Genomic DNA, 19,792 nt, shown 5'->3' with positions numbered 1-19,792 from the left:
TGCAGAATGTGAAGGATGACGGACAGCATGTGTGGCGACTCAAGCACTTTAACAAACCTGCCTACTGCAATCTTTGCTTGAACATGCTGATCGGCGTGGGGAAGCAGGGGCTCTGCTGTTCCTGTGAGTATGTTTGCTTTGCCCGGATGTCATCCCCTCTGGTGAGGAGCGATTGATTTCATGGAATAGTCCTATTTGTAGATGGAGTTAAGAAATAACCTGACCCTTCCCATACCTATGATTTTTCTTTCCCTGAAGCATGTTTCTGAAGGTTTAGATCACTCTAGTTTTAACTTTCTTCTCCTCCTTGGAAAAGAAATAAGGACGTTTCCCAATTCGCTAGCCATTTTCTTTCCACTGTAGTTTAATTTATTCATGATTCCCATTTCTTCTGGGAGTATTATGAAAATATCCATTGGTCTCTCGTATTTATATCTTATGCATATTTGTCTTTTTCCCCTCCCTAAGTTATCGCTTTATTCACATTGTCTTCCTATAATGAGCTAATTCCTCTCCGTCTTTTAAAAATAATTAATTGATTATCAGTTTCCATTCAAACTAAGAAATCACAAGGAATACAAACTAATCTTATACCTCAGGCACATGATTCTCAATTCTATCACGAAGAAAATCTAATATATGGTTAATGGATATTAGAACCCAAAGTGTTGCCAGTTCATGAATTGTGGCCATTATTTTTATTTCGGTACACTTATCTTTACAATATTTATTTTATTCTATGGTGTACTTGCTGGTAGTATATGTAACAATTAATTGATAAAAGGCACTTAAGAAGTTTTAAATAAATAACATGTATGCCTGAGGAACTTTTGCATTCCCTGATGCCTCTGTTAAATCAGAGGGAATACTGAGTCCTCCCCACTAAAGTGTGACTTTGTCTTGGTCCAGCACGTTGGTCCATCCATGCCCTTTTCTTCAGTGTATGAAGTTACTGAAAATGTCAAGTTTATTAGACACATCCCATTTTTGTACATTTATATTAAATCTAATTTTTTACCTGGCTTCCATATAATACATAATTTTCAGATATTATTTTTAGCTAACAGCTTCTTTGGTACTATATTTGGGAGTTGACTTTCTCTCAGATGTTTTATTTCACATTAAAAACCATATAGTAGCTACACTTTTAAGTGATTTCTTACGTGTTTAAGGATTTTAATAAAGTTACATAAAATTACCTCGTGCCACTTCAGAGGGCAGTTTCTGGTGGCCACATTCTCCATGTACAAAGGAAGTAATTTGTTTTCAAAGTTTTATTATTTTTAAGGAAAATAATTTTTCATGGTACTTTCTATTGATGGGAGCTTATGAAACAAAATGGTAATTCTCAAATAATATGGGCAATATCATATAAGAGTGAGAATCTTGCTCACAAATTTTAACTGATTAGTGTGGCAAATGTAATACTCAACATTATTGCCAATATGGAAGAGAAGAGAAACTGTGTTTTCTTCCTCGGTGTTGCCAAAGGAAATCACAGATGTGGATATTTGGGAATAGTTTTACTATATAAATATTATATTTTCATTCTAACTTCATGAAGTGGTTAATTTTTGTTTTTTATATTGACAGAGCTACCTGGTTGTTTTTTACTTAATTTTTACTCTATGTATTTATGCATTTAGAATTTTTAATTTGAAACCACTGTTTTATTAAAGAATATCTGTATATGACCCTGAGTTATATTGAGAATGAAGCCATGAAGTAATTTAAAGATGCCAATAAAGTGTACGTGTTGGGTTTTTTACATACATTATACATTTTATACACACACACATATATATGTTTGTACATGTGTTTCTATACATATTTTCAGATACATATAAAATTTTGCATATATATATATACAATATGCTGCCTAGCAAAGGTTGTTCCTTTTGGACAAACAGTGCCATGATGGCAATGAGGGATGAAGTTTAACTGAAGGCCTGGCATGTATGATGAAATCTATTCTCTGGAAATAGACTAATCAGCCATTTAAGTTTTAGATAAATCAATAGACAAAATAGCATAAACTCATGGGCTTTTATTCCCATGCCTGCCAGCTGCTCTCATGCCTATACTTTGTAAAATATAGATCTCTTCCTTCTAGAAAATGACACCAAGCCATTTGGCAGTCATCAATTTGTCTTTAGTATGTTTGTCATCTGGGAATTATTGTGAAAAATTTGAGTGAGGCCTGATTTAATTAAGCATTTCCTGCTATTGCCATGATAGAGGAGTCTTGGTTCTTCACATGCATAATATTTCCTGTACTAATTGGCCTTTTGTATTCCATGGTAAAAACAGTCGAGTTGGACTTTTCCTTGATGTGGCTGATTGGATTGATTAGGGAGCAGTGGCTATGAAACGAGCTTCTGTTAATGTCATTCTTTCTGTACAAAATTGCAATCAGGACCAAGATTAGCTCTGAATTTGTGTACATGTTTCCTTTCAGTTTGCAAGTATACAGTCCATGAGCGCTGCGTGGCTAGAGCACCTCCTTCTTGCATCAAGACTTATGTAAAGTCCAAGAAGAACACTGATGTAAGTGTGTGGCCATGCTTGCTTTTTGAGGGTGGTGTTTATGGATGCCTCCTCTTACCACAGTGCTTATGTTGTGTTCTAGGTGATGCATCATTACTGGGTTGAAGGCAACTGCCCAACCAAATGTGATAAGTGCCACAAAACGGTTAAATGTTACCAGGGCTTGACGGGACTGCATTGTGTCTGGTGTCAGATCACAGTGAGTAACATCGAAGGATAAATCTCTAGCATTCACTCACGATGAAGATGGTATATCCCATGTTCTCTGATGAGTCCTATCCTGGAAGGCCATCCTGAATTTTAGACTAAGTCCAAGTTAGTGTAAATTCATGGGGGCCTCTTATATCATGTGTGGCTCCCAAAGGGATAAATGTCAAGGTGAGATTTGTCCTCATAGAATCGAGAATTTTAGAGCTAGTTACGACCTTAGAGATAATACTGTCATAAGGTGTTCATTCTGTGCTCCATGGAGTTCTAGGAGCTGCCAGGAAGGTAACTAGACACCATGGCTGTGGTTGGACAGTGAGCCTGGGATACTGACTAGGTAGAGCTCAGCTATCCCTCTGTCCGAAAACACTATTCTGATAAAATGTTCTATTCTACATGTTCTAAATTTATTCCAATCATAGAATCTATGGGCTTAACAAGGGTAGAACAATGAATAATGCGGTACAAAGACTTAATTTTATAGTGAGGATGCTAAGACCAAGAAAAATCTATGCAAATCATCAATGACCACATGACTAGGTAGAGATGCAGGTGGGTCCATATTTTAGTTCTTGATGCTCTAAGAACTCACTTAACCCTTCTTTATTTACAACATGGTGTTGCCTTGCTCCTTTAGTTAAATCATAAATTGAGGGATAACAGATATGGATGTAAACGCTAGTCATTAATGGTATTGACAATCGAGAAAGAAGAGGTTACTTGGTCTTTCTCAGGAAATCTTAGCACTCTACCTAGTTTGCTTAATTGTCAAAGCTGCTTCAAGTAACTTCTGGAATAAATGCACTTGTTAGATGGTACCTCTAGTGTTTCATGTTGTACTTCTGGAAATTAATTAGAACGCACATTTTTAAGTATAGCCATTTTTTACAGTTTGGTACAAAAACGTTTATGGGGCTGGGTTTTTTCCCCCCATCGGTTGTGTTTTCTTTTTACAGCTAGTGTGTGAGTCATCTTGTTATAGGACAAATTATTCTTGCTTTTGTGGGAATAAAACAGTAGGGAGCGTTGTTTCAGTTAAGCAGATACGTTTCTCTGTAGTGCCCCTCAACACCCCTCCCCAACACACATGCCATTTAAAAATTTTTCTTAAACACACACACACACATACACACAGGATAATGAGAAAAACAAACTGTGACTTGCATTTCAAAAGTACAATTAAGTACTTTTAAAAAATGAACACATTTTCTTCAATCATTTTCAGCTATTACTCGGTTAAATTATATTTACATTTGAAATTTCCTCAATTATGAAAGACAGTTTTATTTTTTTGAAGTGTTTGGTTATTGTAATAAAGCGTCTAACAGTGATTTAAATTACACATAGAAATTACTTAAACATGTTGAGTTCTCAGTTTTAAGAAGACCACAACTATTTCATTTTTAAAAAAATGTAGGCCATTAAAAATATTAGTTTTCTTTTTTTTTTCTTGCTAAGCATCTATAAAAATAATTCGGTTTTATTTCTGATCTTGTAGGAGCCCGTTCCTCTTACTTTCCCCATAAAGTGCATCTTTCATTAGTTACATCTTTACTATAAACTGAAGTTAGAGAATATCAGAATTTATTTCTTCATTGTATTCAAACTTATTTCGCCATCCTTCATACATTTCAAGTGTAATGTTTTAGATCTGTTATTTTCTTTCCTATTTTTATCTTGAAAAAAAAACCAATGTGTTTAAAATTTGAACGCTCTAAAAATATGCATTGCTGGGCTTCCCTGGTGGTGCAGTGGTTAAGAATCTGCCTGCCAATGCAGAAGACATGGGTTCGATCCCTGGCCCGGGAAGATCCCACATGCCGCAGAGCAACAAAGCCTGTGTGCTACAACTACTGAGCCTGTGCTCTAGAGCCTGTGAGCCACAACTACTGAAACCCACACACCACAACTACTGAAGCCCATGCACCTAGAGCCCATGCTCCGCCACAAGAGTAGCCATGACAATGAGAGGCCCGTGCACTGCAACGAAGAGTAGCCCCTTCTCTCTACAACTAGAGAAAGCCCACGTGCAGCAACGAAGACCCAACACAGCCAAAAATAAAAATATAATTTTAAAGAAAAATAAATAAAAATATGCATTGCTACCTTTCCTAATGCAAAAGCTTTTAGAGATTTTAAGTATTTTTACTTGACTCCTCTTCTCCTTCCCCCATTTAATCTCTATGAGGTATACTTCTGCCCTTTTTATTCTATGGGAATCATTCTCCTCAAAGTTACCATTGCTAACGGTCTTATTGATAATCAAGGCATCTTGACATTTTTTTCTTGTTTTATATTCCATTTTGTTTTTCTTGTTTTCTTTCTTTTGTTTTAGTGGTTCCTGTCATCTGTGACTCCAAAATCTGTATTTCTAGCCCAAGCACTCTCCAGTTACATATTTATATTTGGTCTTGATCCTGGCCCTAGTGTTGTAAAAATTAGGCCTTTCCTTTTATAGGACAGAAGGTGCTACCTCTGAATAAACTCTGCTTTTTAAAATCTAAGGATTTCATATCTGATTCAGTTCAGACAGAATGTCCCTAACATCTTATTCTTAACAAAAGATCAGAGTGTACATGAAGATGACTCTTTGGTCTCTACAGCAAAGCACAATATAAGCTGTAAGTGTATTTAAATCCCAAGCTCTACTCAGGACACAGGCTAACCAGGGACCACTGAAGGTTTTAAGGGTAGAGTCAGGGAAAAGTGACTGCCCTCTTACTAAGCTCTCCCAAGACCCGAGGCTTCTGGCTAACTTCAGCCTGATTTGCTGTAAACCATGATCTCTGGGGTTTCTGTGGGTGTTTGGTTCACGAAACATGACTTGATATTTTTAAATTAGTCCTCATGTATCCAGAAGAATATATATAGCCTTCTTAAAAATAACTTCAGCCTCTGTGCTGTTTTGGTTTTTAATGTTAAGCAATTATAAGACTATATCTATTAATTTATAGATTTTTTGCCTAGGTTAAACAGAGGATACTTACCTCCAAACATTTATGTATTTAGTATAATCTATACTTTCTTCCTGAACTATTTTATGAAAATTTTAGTATAAAGTTGATCTGCGTTTGACTGACACTTACACTACTGATTGCCTTTAAACAAACTGAATCTACTTTCATATGTCTTAATGCTTCCCAGAAAGTGCTATTACTATAGCAAAGAACTAGCAGAAGTTGTGATGGGATATGGCACCGTCAAAGCTGAGCGTTAGTAAGGCCTATCTGAACGGAGTCCGTGAGGAATAGATTGCAGAGAGAAACAAAGAGAACGAAACCTGGCTTGATTTCAGTGGTTTTCCAAATGCCATCACTTCCTTTGTACATATGACTTTGGGAAATGGCTTGAGTTTTAACTTAGTCATAAGTTAGACTGACCAGATTCTTAAAAATGTCTCTGTCCAACCAGCAAGATAGTAGTTGTACAATCTTGGGACAATTATGTAAAAAGCTTTGGCCAGCTTCCTAATTTGTAAAATGGACTTAATGATACCTATCTTGTAAGATTTTTGTAAGAATTAAATGAATTTTTTAAAACAATCTATGTCAATGTGTTCAGGGAAGGCCCCATACATACTAGTGCTTATGGAAGGATAATTATCATAGTGAAAACTAGCTAAAATGTCATGTGAGGACACAAAACCCATCCCGTGGCTCACAGAGGGCACTCCATGAATGTTGCTCATGCCATCTCTTACTCACTTCTGGAAGGGTCTGTAGTTGCCCAGCTAAGAATAGCACCTGCATATTCTAAAAGCACCCAGAACCATGTGGTCCCGAATATCACTAAATCCTAGACTAAGCTGATTTATTTATATTCACAAAGAAGAGCTATTCCAACTGTATTCTATCAGACATGGTAACTTCAGGCTTGAAATCATTGGAAATAGAAGTCAATCTCTTTTATCCTTGTCTTTCACCTCTTTCATATATCCAACCTATCTCTGAGACTAAGTTTTCCCCTTAAAATATCTCTCTCAGATTTGAGTTTTTTGTCTTCACCATTCACAGCCCACGTGCAGGCTCTTAGCACCTCTTAACTAGATTAGAGTCAGAAATCTTGGCTTATCTCCCTAACAGAAGGTACTTTTCCTATAACACAGGCTGCAAACCACCTCCAGAGTCATCTTCTGAAAATACTAGTTTGTTATCATATGCCACCTTCAGCAACCTATAATAGTCCTGTGATAATAAATGCAGCTCTCACCTCTTCCTACCTCAACCTGGTTTTCACTTCTCCAAATATCCGACCCAAGCCTAAGCACATGACATATATAATAGTCCCCTGTATGCCCAGTCCCTGCTGTAGCTGAGCATATCTGTTGACAGGCCTCTGGGAAAGCCATGCTTCCCCCCTATTTTGCTTACTCAATTATTGCCCTGAATGCACCCACCTCAGATTTTGACTATACCTCAGGAATCAAATTAAGTTCCATATTTTCCTTGAAATTTTCCTTTATAATAATGTTTGCCATTTTCTAAACACTTTCTAGGCTTTTATTCCACACCAAAGGAAAGATTGAAATGCTGTCCAGCAGTGTCACGTCTGCATGCTAACGTTGTCTGCACTGTTAGACTACAATTTCATCCAGCTCCGGGTCCAGTATACACATTTTTCTTCTAATAACCCTAAATCTTGATGGACTGCTGAGTTTAGAGGAGGTCATTGATAATTCACTTTCATGACTGATAACACTATTCTTCTTACTGATAAATAATGAGTTTTAAATGCATGATTTAAATTTTGTTAATCATCCTGTAATACTCAAATCTGCATCAAATATACAAGTAAGTGTAGACAAATGCTTAAAGATAAAAAAAACCATTTTATCCCCCCCTTTTTATTCAGAGCCTGTGGCTTCTTGATATAATACTATTTGCCACCATGTAGATAGAATGTTAGGCTCTTAGAACTGGGTTTTATCTCCTTTTGTAAATCTAACCACTTAAAAAATAACAGAAAAATCCTAAGTGAAAGCAGTATAAACTACCTTCTAACATTAGGCAACCATTTCCCCTGGGCTTTATAATTCAATCAGCCGGGCTGAATGCCATCATTGCTTCTCTCCTCCTCCTCTTGCTTACATTCTCTGATTCTTAAGATCGCACTGTTTATACCTCTTCATTTCTGCCATGAACATATTTTCTTGACATGTAAAACCTGTATTTAAAACATGTTATCATTTGCTCCGGTTGCGGTAAAATACCCGCGGTGAGAAAGGACTCACAGGGTAGGAGGATGATACATGTCGTTTGAGCTTCGCAAACGAAAGCTTATGCAATGACTATGGATTGTTGACTTTTGGTATCATGTAGGGCTCCTACTTCTTTTAAAATAGTAACTCCTTATTTCTATTCCCGTCTTGACCCTAAGTTCTTCATGACCTTTTTTTTTTTTTTTTTTTTTTTTAAGATTCCATATATATGTGTTAGCATACGGTATTTGTTTTTCTCTTTCTGACTTACTTCACTCTCTATGACAGAGTAAAGATGCAGACCTACTAGAGAATGGACTTGAGGACACGGGGAGGGGGAAGGGTAAGCTGGGACAAAGTGAGAGAGTGGCATGGACATATCTACACTACCAAATGTAAAATAGATAGCTAGTGGGAAGCAGCCGCATAGCACAGGAAGATCAGCTAGGTGGTTTGTGACTACCTAGAGGAGTGGGATAGGGAGGGTGGGAGGGAGGGAGACACAAGAGAGAGGAGATATGGGGATATATGTGTACATATAGCTGATTACAGAAACTAACACACCATTGTAAAGCAATTATACTCCAATAAAGATGTTAAAAAATTTAAAAAGTGAGGCAAATACCCCCCCAAAAATAAAAAAAATAATAACTCCTACATGCTTTAGCCAATGCCAGCATTAAGGCAGCACCCTGAAATGGCAAAATGTTAGAGAGAAAAAAAATGTATATAAACCAGCAAATGTTCCTCTAAATCTGGTCACTTCATTTTTCTGTAGGAAAATGATTTATTTCTTTTTTGACTCCAAATTCTTATGAAAATTTTTTTTCTATTTTTCTCCCCTTTGACTTCTTAGATTACATTGCTTTCTTCTCAGTACAATGCCTTCACTCTTTTCTCAACTCCATCCAATAAACACACACACACACACACACACACACACACACACACACACACACACACACACACACACACACACACACACTCATTCACACATTTTCTTTTTCTTCCTAAATTGAGACAGCTGTTTTCAATAAACATAGACCTGGCTCTAAATTAGGTGCTATTGGAAATTGTCATAAACTCTGAAATTATTTCTAAGTATTTAATTCACTTCCAGGAATAGCTGGTTTATATTTTATGAATTTCCTAGATAAGGGACTGATTCCCTTAACATGAAAGGATGTTTCTGTACATATAATAAAATAACGACCTGGGATTTTTATGCCTTACTCTTTAAAATGCAGAGGTAACTGTGAACAAAAATAAAAACATTTTTAAAAAGGTAACAATTTCCTTTCTCTGGGGCTTCATTGGCCATTTCATTTAAGAGGCAGGATTCATCAATGTTCTAGTTTATTTCTCTTCTTGATGAGGCTTTTTCTGTTTTGCTGATTTGGGATCTGGGTTATCTTTAAGACAATTGTCAGACTTCAGTATCTTATTGACACTGAGAAGGACTCAGTCGTGCTGTGTCTTCTGTAAAATGTCATGGTGACAAGTTTAAGCAACTTGTTTTTATTGCTGATTATATTCACATTTTCCTTTTTACAGTTTTATTGGAAACTAACATACATGCAGAAAAGTATAAATATCTTAAGGGTAGAGCTCAATGAGTTTTCCACAAATGAGCCCGCTGTGTAGCCACCACCTAATCAAGAAACAGAACATAACCCGTTTTGGGGTAGTTTTTTGGGGAAAGTGCCTTTTAAATTCTATTATATGGTTTCTATTTTGTTGATATTTGCTCTTTTTTAAAAAAGAGACTTTATGCAGAAGTTTTAGTTTCATAGCAAAAATGAGGTTCACTTTTAATCTTGATAAATAGTCCTGGGAACTATAAGCATTTTCTCATTTTATATTTTGTATTTCACATTTTATATTTTGTCCTCAAGTATGTCTCTGAGCAGTATGATAAATGCACTAGACCTGCTATACACATTGTGGAATGATCAGTATATTCCAACATGGTGTCCTCTGGTTTGACACTCCTGGTTACAGATAATCTCATGATGTTGATGGACATCCAACTATATTTAGCAGCTGCCAGATTCCAGTCTTCATAAAAGTATAAGGTACCTTGCACATTATTAGTTAATACAGACTTCTTGGGGAGGAGAATTTTCTTGCACTGCGTCTCCTTGTTTCATTGATGATGATATGGTTACCGACCTCCTTGTAGACCCTGCTATATGCCTATGTTCTTGCAAGACTCTGCCTTGCAGCTGCCTAGACAAAAGTCAGGAATACGGACCACATGACAATCAAACTGGACAACACCATGCTGGTTTTATTTAGCTGTGCAGAGAGCAGTATTTCATAGGACCATTTGCCGGTACCTATGCTCTGAAACCCTCAAACCTCAGTACGAAGTTACCCTTTACACACACATTCTGTTTGGCTTATCAACTGTGTGATTCTACCTGAGTTCTCAGTTCCTTGCCCCCACCCCCCACCCTTCTGGGAAACTAGCCTAAATGCCAACAAGCTGTCATTAAATTCATGTTATCTTTGTTATCTTTTCTTACATCTGGTAACCCTCAAATAACTGTATAGAGAGGTTAGACATCCCTTATCATATCAGTTGCAGATTGTTAGAAACACATGGTATGGAGTCATGGAGGAGGCTGAGGCCCTCAGCTTATATACCTGTGGTGAGTGCCCTGCATCTTTGTCCTTCAGAGTTGCATGTAAAGCTTCACTAACTGCAGTCAAGAGTGAAAATCAGTACTTTCTCAATGTGTACAGACAGAATTTTTTTCTTACATCTCTCTATTTGTAGAGGCTTCGTAGAGCCTTGCATTGTCAGTTTTAAATAGGTGGTACAGGATCAAAAAGCAGAAGCTTTTTCTCTGTGACACCACATTACAAAAGAGTCTTCAGACACACAGCCTGTCTTTGGTTTGGGTTCAATTTTCATAATGATTGGTATATTCGTTTCCTAGGGCTGCCATAACAAAATACCACAAAATAAGAAAAGAAATTTATTCTCTCATAGTTCTGGAGGCTAGAAACCTGAGATAAAGATGTCAGCAGGTCAGGCTCCCTCTGAAGGCTGTAAGGAAGAATCCTCCCTCGCCTCTTCCTGATTCTGTTAGTGGCCCGCGATCCTTGGTGTCCCTTGGCCTGTGGCTCCATCACCAAATCTCTGCCTTCGTTGTCACATGGCTATCTTCCCTTCATATCTGTCTCCTTATGTCCAGATTTCTCTCTTCTTATAAGGACACCAGTCATTGGATTAGGACCCAAACTAATTCAGTATAACTTCAACTGAACTTGAACACATCTACAAAGGTATTTCCAAATGAGTTTATATTCACAAGTACTAGGATTTAGGAAATCTATTGAGGAAAGACCAATGTAACCTACAACACTTGGTAATCTATTTGTTTAAATCCAAAATTTCAGGGCCATGATTTATTCTAAGAAAATTAAGTCCAATAAATTAATATATTTAAACCAGTCACTGATTTTCTTTGGAGGAAACTATGCATTTTCATTTGCCAAGTGAGTGTCTGTTAATTTATTCCTATTTTGCATGTGACTTCAACTGCTTCTTTATCTTCAATACCTCCTGCCTCTTGACAAAGATCAGCAATGCCTGATAAGATTAAACCACTTTTTTAAAAGTTTACATGCCACGGAGAAGCAGAACTGCTAATTATTGATGAATGTATAAAGATACTTCTACTTCATGTAATGTGGCCTAGTGTGAGTTAATTACTGTGCAAGTAGCCTTAACTCCAAGGCAGGATGTGACAGATGTTTTAGGTTCAAGTACAACCGAAATACCCCTTCAATAATGGTGAGCTATATTATTGCTAACAGTAGATCAACCCCATTAGACTCCTATGGTTGGTTGGTAATTAACTGTTACAAAGGTAAGTTTGTTGTAGAAATTAATGTAATCATGACATAAACGGGGTGGCTTTTGGTTCAAAATTGAAAAATGAAGCGGCTCCTTTTCGGTTTTGAACAAGATGCTATTTTATTAATATGTATCATTTTTCTAAAGTATGGATATTTCATATTAAACTGATAGGGAGTAGGGGGCAGATATACCCCTAGATGCCTTTAAACAGCTACTACTTTAGCAATTCTGTATGGTTCCAATAAGAATTATCATCTCAATTTTTAAAAAATCACTATTTAATATACTGTGTTATAACACCTTAATTTAAACTCGTGACAAGGTTGATAAAAATATCAGCTTAGATTCTTACATGTAGAAAAGGAAATAACATGTTACATGATTATACACATACTTAATGTAGAGCTGATAAATATAAAGATAAATTTTTATAATCATAATCGTCTTCTTATATTTATATCCTGCTCCTACTGAGATGAATCTCTGGTTACATTTACATATTGAATTAGAAAGTTAAAACTAATGATGGGATCAATTATGCCCCATACTGAGCTGTGCACTTTGGAATGACTTTGAGAAAACAGGAGGGTCAAAAAAAAAAAAAAAAAAAAGCATCCACCGTGCATAGTAGATTCAAGATTATGCTAACAGATAAGACAAGGAAGGACTGTAATGGACAATAATGTGTGTTTGTCAAAGAAATCAGGCTTTTTGGTAGAAAACCTAAAGCACATTTCTAATATAAACATTATTGAGAATTGGAAAATATATAGGCTGGGTCACGGAAGTTGCTAAACAGTTTACTTAAGGTAGAATATATATATATAAGGGCAAATGTAATATGAATCCCTTTATGATCCTGTTGGTTTCTTCTTGTAATTCTTTAAATATATTTGCTGTATCTCGGGCGATATATAATCTGCTTCATGTTTGCTGTTGCCATGCAAAATTTGATAGCGTCCTCTTTCTCCTTTCCTAGCTGCATAATAAATGTGCTTCTCATCTGAAACCTGAATGTGACTGCGGACCTTTGAAGGACCATATTTTACCACCTACAACAATTTGTCCAGTGGTACTGGTGAGTTTTTCCTTCTCATCATTCTGCTATAACTTGGGGTGTCTGTGACTAACTGGTACACTCTACCATTCAATGCTTCCAGAGATCAGTTTTCCGTTGATCAAGGCAGAACTCAATAGACCTAAAATACCTCATGGCTTCAGAAAAATACCCCTTTGCCCACTATATTTCCTTTTTCCTTCATGGCACAATAAACGTCTTAGTAAGGTATGCTGTAACTGAAGCTGACTCAGGTTTTATCACTTAGTCATGCTGTAGTTACGTGAAACTGTATGGGCAGAACACTTCCACATTTTACATGTTTTATAGATCTGGCTTCCCAGAATAATGAAGTTATTCTTATGGACAGTTTTGCTGGAGATGCACATTATGTATCTGCAGTTGGGAGGTCTTTCACCTAAGTCAGAGGGTACTTAGAATGAGGACACACACCTTGAAGAGAGTTACACACTGCCATTAGGTGTGTTTTATCTTTTATTAGTGAACAATACATTTACCTGCAAAATAATTCCTTGATTTAATAAATATACAAGGGAAAAATGTGTACGTGAGATAATCCTGAAAAGAACAAATCTTGATAGAAGGAGAAGCAGCTATTCAAAGATAATATTCATATTACATTTCAAAATCCAAATTGTTTCTAAAGTGAAACAGTTATTTTACAAAACAAACTATCATATCTATAACACAGTTCTCATTTTTTTAAAACAACATGAAAGTTAGCTAGCTGGAACTTCAGTTTGATATAATAAAAATACAACAAGTAAGAAATGTTAGATAAATACTTTTCTAAAGGTCAACTTAGAAATTAATCAAATTACTCAATTTGCACCCACTTATGATTCATTTTGTAATTATCTGTAAAATGCTGGTTGTATTTAAATTCCTTTATTCAAAAAAATTAAAACTCTCTTCTCAAACTGCAAATATAAAGCAGAAGTAAATACCTCATGGGGCTGAGGAGAGCAGTAACTAATTCTAAATTTCCTTTCTTCATGTAAGATTTATTATACATCCTGTAGTAAATAAGATTAATTAAAAATAATGAGAGCCATATTAAAATACATTTTAGATGAATTTTGGTATTATGTTCTTTTGTAGTGTTTTCTTAAAGAAAAAGAACTTATGCAATTTTTATATATTTGCATTCTCTTTAAGAAGTGTAGTAATTTTACTGGTTTAGATGCATCCTTGAGCTCAGATTTTAACTATAAGAAGAAATCTATTATGTCATTCTATTATCCAGCTATCTGGGTATAAAGCCCTCTTCAATTCAATGAGAGTACTTCTTTGGCCTACTTATATCAATCTCTGGTCTTATAAGTTCAAACACGAGATACATTCTTTTATTATTCCATCCTTTCTTTCTTTGAGAGAATCAAAGGTAAAGAACATGGGTTAAATGAATAGTCTTGTCTCTAACAACTTGCAAACTCTTTCATTGCTTTTGTAGATACTTTTGATTCTGAAGATTTATTTTTGCTCTTTAAATCTTCCTACGATATTTATCATGATTTGTATCTCGACATTTGCTACGTTATCATTTCCTTGGTACTATATACTCTGAAGTATTAGGCACTGCTAACCACCTCTTCTTTCATGAATGTCTACCTTACCTTGACACCCATTATACCATCGTCTCCTCATTCTTCTGCTTCTCTGGATACTTCCTTTTAATATCTTTCCTAGCTTTCAAGATTTCAACCTGCCCCATGTTGGCTCATCTGTATGACCTGCCCTCACATGCCACAGCTTTCTGCTCTTAACGTTTTTTCCAGCGAGATCTTGTTTATTTATTTATTTATTTCATTACCGTATTAATTTATATTAAGTCCCTCCTCCTATTCTCAATCTCAAGTGCTGCCACCTGGAGGTTCCATGTTGTTTACATGCCTGATATATTATCATTATTATAAGTAATCACAGTAACTTATTTACTGAGCACATATACTATACCAGCTACTATGCTAAATATATTAATCCATTTAAAAAGTATTTATTGAATGTCTAATATGTACCCAGTAGTATTAACAGTAGAAGGAAAAACAGTAAAAACCCAAATCAAATCTTTGCCTTCATAGAATCTTCATTCCAGTGGAGTGAAGTAGATAATAAACAAAGCAAAAGGACAGTATTTAGTACCTGGTTAAATTAAATTACTGGTGGTTTGTAAAGCTTAAAGGACAAAATTAAAGTAGGAAAAGAAGAGAAGAAATGCTGGAACTACAATTATAAAAGAAGTAGTTAAGAGTTCACCAAAGAAATAATTGAATTAAAGTAGGAAAAGAAGAGAAGAAATGCTGGAACTACAATTATAAAAGAAGTAGTTAAGAGTTCACCAAAGAAATAATTGAGTAAAGAGTTGAGGAATGTGAGGGAGTCATCGATGTGGCTCTCTGGGGACAAAACTTTGTAGACAGAGGAGTCACCAAAGAAGGACAAGAAAAGACTCAGAGGCAGGAGAAGCCTGACATAGCTGAAGTACATCAAAGAAATTAGTGACTGGGTCTCATTCTGCAGGGGGAATACTAGTAGAGAAGGTGAAATATGTCTTAAGATTTTCATATGTGTAGGACAATTTAGACTATTCTAAGGTCGTTAGCTTTTTTTGTGAAAGAAGTTGGAAGCCATTAGAGGCTTTTGACCAAAAGAGAGAGTGATCTGACTTACACGTTTAAAAGAACAATCAATCTAACTGGTGTGTTCAGGGGGTAACAATGGAAAAAAGATATGACTCTTAGATTTTCTTAGAAAAGTAGGAAGGTGGATCATTGCTAAGAGCAAAGATGGTATAAGAGTTTTGAGGATCAGGAATAAGTTACACACGAGTCACCTGAGAGAGTGGGAGCTATGTGGATCAAGAAATACCATATGATTGCCAGGGAATAATGAAAAGTCTCTTCCTGTTAATAACTGTGGATTTAGAACAAGATCAGTAAGCTTGCATGGGTATATTTCTCTGGTCATATTCAGTCATATTTCTCCAGTTACGTTCTAGGCCCAGGAGTAGAAGAGGCATGGGCCAGCCTTAATGAGACTGTGTTTTGCCCAATATGATGAAATGAGAGAGAAGCAAAGGAGTTGAGAGTATGCGCAAGGGAGTAATTATAGGGATTGGCCATGGAATTTAAGCTGGGAAACAATAAAGTAAGGACATGAAGAGTGAAGTACAGTAAGGGGTGTTAAGAAAATACATTGTGGATTACAATGGAATCAAAGATTGTTGGAATCAAGGTTATTGGTGTCAAGTTACAAGAATGAGTGAGGTAACAAACAGTTGAGAATATGAAGGGTTTGCAGTTTGGGGTAATGATTTGTATGAATTAATTTAATAATCACAGCAGCACCATAAGGTAAATATTGTAACTATCTCTATTTTACCTATGAGGAAACTGAGAAACAGATTAAGTTATTTCCTAAGTCACATGGCCATGAACTGACAATTCAGGACCAGAACCCAAGAACGATCATTCCAGAGCTTATACCCTGAGTTCGTCATTTCTACCCTTTCTCCAAATCCCAATATAGGCCTTCTCCTATTTGCCTTATCTAGAACCTTCATTCCCCAAATTTCCCAAGCCAGAAACCTAAGAATTATAATTGGTGCCTCATCTTGAATATCAAATTAATCATTAGACAGCCTATTCTGATGTTCTTTCTCTTTTCTTCAGCCCAACTGTAACTGTCTCATATGTCACCCAAAAATTGTTCTCCAGAATTCTTCTAGTACTAATAGCATAATCTTTGAATTTCTTCTTTTCTTTGCATTCTCGATACTACTCCACTTTCAAAAATACAATAAAATATTTTCCTTCTTAAATATTTAAAGTATTTTAAATCAATGCCAAACTCTCTAGCATGGTAAACAAGGCTCTTAAACTGGATCAACCCGTCTAATCCCTCACACACCACCTTACACACTAGAATCAAGGATTTGAACTACTTGTAATTCTCTAAGTACACCTGCTCTTTGAAGTCCTTGTGGTTTTGTACATGTCAATAAATTAGCCTAAATCATTTACCTTGCTGCCTTGCTAAGTAGAAATTAAAGTTTACTTTCCAATCATGGAATAAGTACATTGACTCTTAAACTCACTCACTGTTTAAATACTAAAACTTTAAACAAATTAATAAAGTTCTGCACACAAAATTGCTTAATATGCTACAACTGATGGGCTCAGAGGCTTTTCAACTTGTGAACTCTCATTAACGTCCCAGGAATGATTTCACACTGTATCACCTGCTGTAAATTTTTTTTATTTTTTTACTGTACGCGGGCCTCTCACTGTTGTGGCCTCTCCGATTGCAGAGCACAGGCTCCGGACGTGCAGGCTCAGCAGCCATGGCTCACGGGCCCAGCCGCTCCGCGGCATGTGGGATCTTCCCGGACCGAGGCACGAACCCATGTCCCCTGCATCGGCAGGCGGACTCTCAAGCACTGCACCACCAGGGAAGCCCACCTGCTGTAAATTTTTAAAATTTCCTTGAAAGAAAATAATTAGTCCTCACATATAATACGAGTTTTTCATGATCATGTTCTCTAAGAAGAGCAGGTGAGTTTCAAACTCAATTATTGTAAAGTGGTCATCAATATCATTTCTAGCTCATTCTAGAAAATATGAAATGAAGAACTTAAGACATAAGATTTTATTGAAGTTTTTTATCCCTTGCTTTTGACTCTGTGGTCAGGAATTGGTTATTCAATGAGCAATATAAACTCATTACAGATCCCTTTTTGCTGGTTGAAGCCTTTTAATGACACACTTCAAGGTCAAGGACCATAGCAGCAGTCTTCTTATATTTTAGAATATCTCTTCAGGTATTATTTTAATTTATTTATTGTTTAAAATTTCTGTACCTCTCTTTTCAGCCCTCAATCCCTCCTCAACACTTATTAACTTTAATGATTCAATACGTACCTGCTCACCTGTTATGAAGATTAGCAAGGTCAGCATCTTCTTTGCACTGATGACATGCTTTTACAAGCATGCACTAAAACGGATTCCACAAATAATTAAATAGGATTCCACAAATAATTTGTCTTGATGGTGCTTATGGCCATAAAAATGGATTAAAACCAAATACTCTGAAATTAAAATAGAAATGTAATCAGTGATTCCATACATCAGATATAATCACGGATTTCTGGAGTTGCAGTTGGCTTCTAGTATATTTTGAGAATACTATCACAAAAAGCTTCATTGCTTAAAATCTATCAAGATTCTTTATGACCATGTTTAGGTACTTATAATGCTTTCTTTGAGAATTTTCCAGCAAAAATTGATTGGAACCACAGTCTGTTTACTGCCATATTGAAGATAATTCTGAACTGTTTACAAAGTTATTGCATAGCTCATCCCACCTCCAGATAAGTGGAAAGTGAATCTAATGCAATCAGTCAGGACTCTTGATCAACATCTTAATTTCCAGAAAAAGCCATTAACCTTTACCAATTGATTGTCAAAACAGATGTTCTGCCTTTGATGGACCCCATCAAAAATGCATTCCTGGGCTTCCCTGGTGGCGCAGTGGTTGAGAGTCCGCCTGCCGATGCAGGGAACACAGGTTCGTGCCCTGGTCCGGGAAGATCCCACATGCTGCGGAGTGGCTGGGCCCGTGAGCCATGGCCGCTGAGCCTGCGCGTCTGGAGCCTGTGCTCCGCAACGGGAGAGGCCACAACAGTGAGAGGCCTGTGTACCGAAAAAAAAAAAAAAAAAAAGCATTCCTGATTCTTGTTTTGGATCACACTCAGAAATCTCTGCTGTGCAATCCCAGTCAAATGACAATGCAAAAAATTGTAACAATTTCACATAAAACATGACCTGATGAGCAAGCAGTTTGCCCACTTCTTTATGTTCCAAGTTTTATGGCTAACTCAAGACAGACTTGCTCCATGTTGTATTAGTCCCTCACAGATTTGCTTTAATTAAATTTGGACTCACCATTATGTCATCAACCTGCACTGAAAGGCTTTTAAAAAAATTATATGAAATTCCCTCATTGTAACAAAAAAGGTATGTTTTTGGAGACTCCTTCATTACCTAACAGAAGTCCCTCTCTGCTCTGTTTATCATGATTTGTTATCTTTCGAACCGTATGAGCCTTATTACTCTCATGTTTTATCTTCTATCCTTAAGAAGAGTAGAGTTCAATTTATACTGACATTTGAATATGATGATGGGATGTGTGTTTATTTCTGTGTGCTGATCTATAATTCTATTGTTGTCCTTTTCATAAATTTTTCTTCACTAGAAGAAAAATTTAGTAAAATTTAGAAAAATTTAGCCTCATTTAGTACTTTAAAACTATTTTTGTTAGTACATAACTTTTTTAAGTTCCAGAAATCAATGGAATAAGCTAGATAGAGTCCCTCTGATTCTCAGAATAATTTTATAGTCGAAGCTGTATATTTGATCAACTTCTCTAGAGCTATGGTGTAGTCTTACATTCATTATTAATTTTATGTATTTTTTAATTATCAGACTAACTGGGTCTCTGTGATTACACGTGTTTTTATACTGATTCTTCAATTTCAGTTAGGTTCAATTCTGCTACTGTCAACAAATGAATACTTGAGATGTCTCATGAAGAAGTAGCTTTTTAAGTTTTATATTTGAACAGCAAAATCAGATCATCATTAAAATCATTTCTATTATATTTAGCTCTGTGATTTAGTTTTCTTTTTATAAAATAATTATTTTACATTATAATTTAAAGACAAGGTTCTAGTCTTTAAGTAAGGGGTTAATTATTAATAATTTTCTACATCAACATATATTAATAAAGTTGATAAAATACAAGGATCATGTAATGTTAATTACTTTAAACTTGGGTTTTTTACATTTAAGTATCAACTCTTCATATAACTGTTATGACTATGCCTTTAAAGAAT

At 35.9% G+C, this 19,792-nt stretch overlaps 1 protein-coding gene across 11 annotated transcripts in view; it reads left to right on the top strand.

Annotated features, from left to right (window-relative positions):
* Positions 1-19,792, top strand: part of DGKB (diacylglycerol kinase beta) — a 796,780-nt gene that overhangs the window by 298,022 nt on the left and 478,966 nt on the right. For all 11 annotated transcript variants that reach the window (XM_067042589.1, XM_067042590.1, XM_067042594.1 and 8 more), the window contains 4 exons: positions 6-123; positions 2,459-2,547; positions 2,630-2,746; positions 12,802-12,900. In XM_067042589.1, coding sequence (XP_066898690.1) covers positions 6-123; positions 2,459-2,547; positions 2,630-2,746; positions 12,802-12,900 — 423 coding nt within the window. The remainder of the gene's footprint in view (positions 1-5; positions 124-2,458; positions 2,548-2,629; positions 2,747-12,801; positions 12,901-19,792) is intronic.

Source organism: Kogia breviceps, chromosome 9 (genome assembly GCF_026419965.1).
Source record: "Kogia breviceps isolate mKogBre1 chromosome 9, mKogBre1 haplotype 1, whole genome shotgun sequence".
Lineage (NCBI taxonomy): Eukaryota > Metazoa > Chordata > Mammalia > Artiodactyla > Physeteridae > Kogia > Kogia breviceps.
Note: the sequence above shows the minus strand (reverse complement) of the source record. Positions and strands in the feature narration are given on the sequence as shown.